Source organism: Ceratosolen solmsi, unplaced genomic scaffold, assembly GCF_000503995.2.
Source record: "Ceratosolen solmsi marchali unplaced genomic scaffold, CerSol_1.0 scaffold45, whole genome shotgun sequence".
Lineage (NCBI taxonomy): Eukaryota > Metazoa > Arthropoda > Insecta > Hymenoptera > Agaonidae > Ceratosolen > Ceratosolen solmsi.
The window spans coordinates 3,710,526-3,716,237 of record NW_011948436.1 but is presented as its reverse complement, the minus strand read 5'-3'; the positions used below and the strand labels follow the sequence as shown (position 1 = coordinate 3,716,237).

The 5,712-nt window shown below is 48.9% G+C and overlaps 1 protein-coding gene across 1 annotated transcript in view; it reads left to right on the top strand.

The window, feature by feature from the left end:
• Positions 1–2,885: 2,885 nt before the first annotated feature.
• The window catches only part of lilli (AF4/FMR2 family member lilliputian), a 4,299-nt gene continuing 1,472 nt past the window's right edge, over positions 2,886–5,712 (top strand). Inside the window, exons 1-4 of the mRNA XM_011503262.1 lie at positions 2,886–3,425; positions 3,668–4,226; positions 5,171–5,301; positions 5,534–5,701. Coding sequence (XP_011501564.1) covers positions 3,310–3,425; positions 3,668–4,226; positions 5,171–5,301; positions 5,534–5,701 — 974 coding nt within the window. The 5' untranslated portion in view covers positions 2,886–3,309. The remainder of the gene's footprint in view (positions 3,426–3,667; positions 4,227–5,170; positions 5,302–5,533; positions 5,702–5,712) is intronic.

The window sequence follows — 5,712 nt, the reverse complement described above, 5'->3', positions numbered from 1 at the left end:
GAGTAAAGTCTCGTTTCGCGATTAGGTGCAGGCGGAGAAGCCAAAGCCGCCGGACGTGCGCAAAAGAGGCCGTCCTCGTAAAACGGACAAGAGCCCGAAGACTTTGGCGGGGGTGGCGACGATGTCGACGATCCCCATCGAGGAGTCTAAGGTCCCGGCCAAGCGGAATCGCCAGCGCAATAGCGCCGCTTCCGCGGGCAGTCCGCCCCGGCGAGCCAAGAAGCAGCCGATCTCCAAGCCCGCGTTGACGACGTCGGCGTCGACGACGACAACGACGACGACGACGACGACGACGACGACGACGACGACGACGACGACGACGACGACGACGACGACGACGACGACGACGACGACGACGACGACGACGACGACGACGACGACGACGACGACGACGACGACGACGACGACGACGACGACGACGACGACGAGTCGGCCCCACCTCCACCGCCGTCGAGCCACAGCAGACGGGCGCCGGTGCCCTCGCCCATCACCGAGGCCAGGCACCATCGACCGAGGCTCAGCGTCTCCAGCAGCAACGACGACGACGACGACGACGACGACGACGACGACGATGACGACGATCAAAACGACGATGAGGACGAGAACGAGGAGGAGGAGGAGCGCGAAGAAGAGGAAGAGGAAGAGCGCGAGGAAGATGAGGAGGAGGTGGAGGAGATCGTGCGGGAGGAGGAAGAGGAGGAGGATGAGGACGAGGACGAGGAGGAGGAGGAGGATGACCAGGAGGAAGTTGAGAGGCAGCGCAGGCGGGGGAAAAGGTCCCACGAGGAGGACGCGCCTTGGAGCAGGTACGTAAGCCACCTTACTCGTAGATCTTTCAGACTCGGTCCTTGAATCATCACAATAACAATAATAATAAACGAGTCCTGCTCGAACGAATTTGCTGCAACTGCGGTCGGTTACATTAGTCTACGAATTTGTTGCGTAGAAGCGTTAAAGCAGACGCGATGAAAGGATCTGAAGTGCTGGCTCATCAACTCATCAACCATAAAACTCGTTGACTGTTCTTCAAATCCGTCAATTTGTAATTAATCTCTAATTAATCTTGGTTTTTGGTGTGTTTGGCGACAAGTGAAATGGGTCCCGGGACTCTTTACTACATGGTTTTGTCGTTTTCTTGTAAAAGAGGTTCGCCTTTGTGGTAGAAAGGTCGAAGGAATGTTCGACGACGTTGATGGAGCAGCGTCTGCGTAAAAATTGCGGACTGATTGATTGAGATGAGCTAAATGATTGTTGCAGGTTGTCGTCATTGAAGAGAAGTAGCAAATTGAGCGATTCGCCGAAGAAAGTACCGGAGAAGAAAAAGAGCCCACCGAAACTCAAGCCAAGGAGGCAAAGGTCCCGGGTAACCAGTGCTCCGGAATGTCCGTCGGAGTCGGATAGCGAGTCGGAGGTGGCATTGAGGACCAATCGAAAGGTTTGTCCATTCTTCGAAAAATCCCCATTTCTCCGGGATTAATTATAAAAAATAAAAAATAAAAAAAAAAAAAAAAAAATGTTAAGCATAAATATGAGAGTCGGGCAGAAATTACTTTTGTCGCTTCGATAACTACTTGATCGGTTTAACGCGACGCATCTTGCGGCATTCGTTAACAAATTATTCTCCACGCGTAAACGGTATAGATGGAGTCGTACGAGCAGCGGTCGATGCTTAAAATGCAAGGCAGAGGTCAATTTGCCGTCTCTCTTCCACGTTTTACGCCCGAAAAGCAAATGTTTTTCGAACTTTTGATGTCTGAGTTACGATAGCATTGACCAGCGAGTGCTATCGTATGGTAATAAATTACAAATACTTACGATTCGATGTATTATCGCACTCAATACCTTCTAAATATATATATATATATATATATATATATATATATATATATATGTATGTATATTCATTGCTTATACAGTTTCGCTCGAAGGTACTTTTCTATTTTATTTTTATTCTCCGCATTACAGAGATGTCTCATATATATATATATATATATATATATATATATATATATATGTATGTATATTCATTGCTTATACAGTTTCGCTCGAAGGTACTTTTCTATTTTATTTTTATTCTCCGCATTACAGAGATGTCTCGACTGTTCGAAAAGCAAAAAAAAAAAAAAGCGATATCCACCTTACGTAATATGCCATGACCATAATACGTGGAAATGTGCTGTTGTAATAAATGAATTTGCGAGCCGAACAACGGGTTTCATTAGCCTTTCGCGAGGGTTGATTACGAAACGTTAATTTACGAAATATTAGGTCTGCTGTCAGGTAGGCTATTAGCGATCATTGTCGTAATAATAGTTGCGGTAATATATTCATATTCGCATGACAACTCTATAAACGTTGCAATGAGCAACAACAACAACAACAACAACAACAACAACAACAACAACAACAACAATAACATTTAACAAATAACAACAGCAACAATAATGATGATGATGACGATGATGATGATGATGATGAAGATGATGATGATGATGATGATAACTCGGTATAATAAATTTCATAATCTTACGAAAAGCATAAAAACATTCTAGTAGTAGAGTTATCGTGGGAATATGAGATGTAAATCTCACACTGTCAAGCCTATGTTTCACGGTGTCTGCTTGCTTCTACACTGGACCAAAAGACCCGCAAAGCAAATTTCGTAAATTCAATTGATTTTGGTTGATTGCTTTTGGCCTTTTGGTCTGCGCTGCGACAAGGGTGGGATCGTATGTAGCGTACTTGAATGCAATTGTCGCGTCCAATGCCTTTGATTGGGTATATGATATGATGTGAGGCGAAACGTCAAGGAGACACGTGGGGTAAGGGCGGGGATGCCTCGAGCACTCGAACGGGAGGATACCGATTGAGAGATTGAGAAACGAATGATCGAAACGACTGACTTGTGTACGTCGACAGGTCGCCCGAGTGCAGCCGAGGCCCCGTGCGCCACCGACGCGGGCCACCAGTCCCGAGAACTCGGATAGTGACAATAGCCCGGCCTCGGTGAAGGTCCAGGAAGAGAGCGGCGCCACCGTGCAGGATAACAAGAAGAGCGCCCTACGCCGCCTCTTCGTCGATTCCCGTGCCAAGGGCGGCAAAGGCGGCAAGGGCGGCAAGGGCGGCAAAGGCGGCGGAAAGTGCGGTATCTACGTAGAGGAGTACACCTCGAACACGCCCACGGGCAGCGAGAGTCCGTACAAGCGTCCTTCACCCGTTGTCGTCGCAGCCGCTACCGTCCAGCCGGTCATTCTCGAGCGCACCGAGGACAAGAGACTCGGCTTCCCGGCCCTCACCTACGTCAACGGCATGCCCAGGCTCGTTTGCAGGCTCGAGCTCAGCAGACTCGGGCACGTACCGAAGCCCGCGAGGGGGCAGGAGATCAGACAGAGGACCGAGATGCCCGACACGAGGCCATCCTCGAGGTGAGTGCCCCTCGACACTTCTAATAAATAAAAATAAATCTTTCCCCCGCAGTTGGCAAAAATGAACAGACCAAATTTCACTCTACCCCAAGATTTCCAATAGCATTGGTTCTGTTAAATTTTGTTAAGCAATTGAGAGAGAGAGAGAGAGAGAGAGAGAGAGAGAGAGAGAGAGAGAGAGACTTAGACTCGATTAGTAGTCAATCACGAGAGTAACCAGAATTTCTCATTTTTGTCGACAGACAACAACCGAGCGCCCTGACGACAACGCAGAGTCAATCGCAGAGGCCAACGACGCCGGAGGAAGGCGAGATCGTAGAGTCTCGTGGCAGCGGGGCCAGCATCCCCGCGGTGGCCCAGGACAGCGACTCGGTGACCGCGCCCGCGAAAGTCGGCAGCGGCATTGGTCTTGGCGCAGGTGTCACCGGCAGCGTTGGTGTCGGCATCGGCGTTGGCGTGGGTGTTGGCGTTGGCGGCAGAGTCGGTATCAAGACCGATGTGCCGGACGTCATCAAGTCCGTGGACGCGAAGCCGATCGCGTCGATGGGAGAGGCCGCCGGAACCGGGAGTGGCGTAGGCAGCCTCGGAGCCAAAACTAGCGGCCACGGGGAAACCTGCGAACTCGCGACCACCGGCAGTGGCGTCAAGAGGAAACGCAAGGAGAGCTGCAGCTCGGTCTCGAGCCTCGGCACCGTCTGCTCCCTCGACACGAAGGTGAAGATCGAGTCCAAGGAGGAGAAGAAAAAGCGCAAGAGGAAGCACCAAGAGCAGGAGAGCCTCGCCAGGTTCTCCGCGAGCCAGGTGAGAGCTACCCTCCCACTCGGTCAGGACCACACCCACTCCCGTCCCGTGACTATCGGGAGATGCCGGGCGATCATCGCCTTCCCCACCGATCCTTCATTGTCCGGGCTCAACCTTCGACCTACTATTTAACCTATGATTTAACCGACTATATAACCTATGATTCAACCAACGATTTAACCTATGATTTATCCTACAATTTAACCTATGATTTAACCGACTATATAACCTATAATTTAACCAACGATTTAACCTATGCTTTAACCTACGATTTATCCTACGATTTAACCTTCGATTTAACCTACTATTTAACCTAGGATTTAACCTACTATTTAACCGACTATATAACTTACGATTTAACATTCAATACTCAACATTCGATGCTCTAAGGTCAATGAGAGTCGTCGGAACGTCGCTGTAATTGCAAAGTGGGTGTGTAGAGCCACTTCAGCGACAAAATATTACGAGCCTCTACAATTGCAGTTATAAATTAAGGATCTCATTAAGCTATGAATTAAAAAAAAAAGTTTTCCTTTAATTCAATTTAAGTAAGGATCTCCTCTCTTACTCGCTCTTACAACTTTAATTGAAGATCTCGGAGAGCCAAACGATGACATTTCACGAAATGCTAAATAGAAAATTCGCGTAGTATTACTTATTGAAAGTTTTGCTTTCCGAATATTGTGCTAATGGACGTTGCCCGTTAATATTGATTGAGAGTATGGAACTTTTATCGCCTTGGCTACAACAGAGAAATGACATGTAACGTGCACATTTTCTATTCTCAAGTGTCGACGATTGTCACGGAGATATTACGCGTAACGGTGTTGGCCAGATAAAGCCTGGAATTATCGTTCGCGAATAATTGTCACTTTCCTCGTCATCCTTGCGAGCCTCCACGAGCCCATTATGCCACTAATATTGTTTATCTTTAATTTTCGCAGCATAACGACGCACAACCGACGAATCACGAGCGGGAAGATAAACCTGACATGAGTCTCTTGCCGCCGCCGCCGCAACGCGTCTTCTATTCCTACTTTTATATGCAGAACGACGTATCGGAAGACCTGGACAGGTAAGGCCCCTGCGTGACATTGTTTACTTTGCCTGGTTATAACGGGGATTTGTAATCGCGGCGCGTCATTCGTCATTGGCAAGGTCCCGGCAATGACTCGCCAAGGGCATAAGCGAGTGCTGACGAAACCTTACGAGGATGTCGCATATTACACGCATTGCCCCCCCCCCCCCACTCCCCCAGAAAATACGAAATGTTTGCTAAGCAAATATTGTTATTGGTGATTTTGTAGCTATCAGGAGCAGTACTTGGCCGAGGCGAAGCGACTCAAGCACAGCGCCGACGAAGAGAGCGATGTGACGACGCAGGGTTTGCTCTACCTCGAGGGCGCCATCTACTTTATCCTCACGGGACAAGCCATGGAGTCGGCTCACATGTCCGAACGCGCCGCCTACAGGATGTACAAGGACA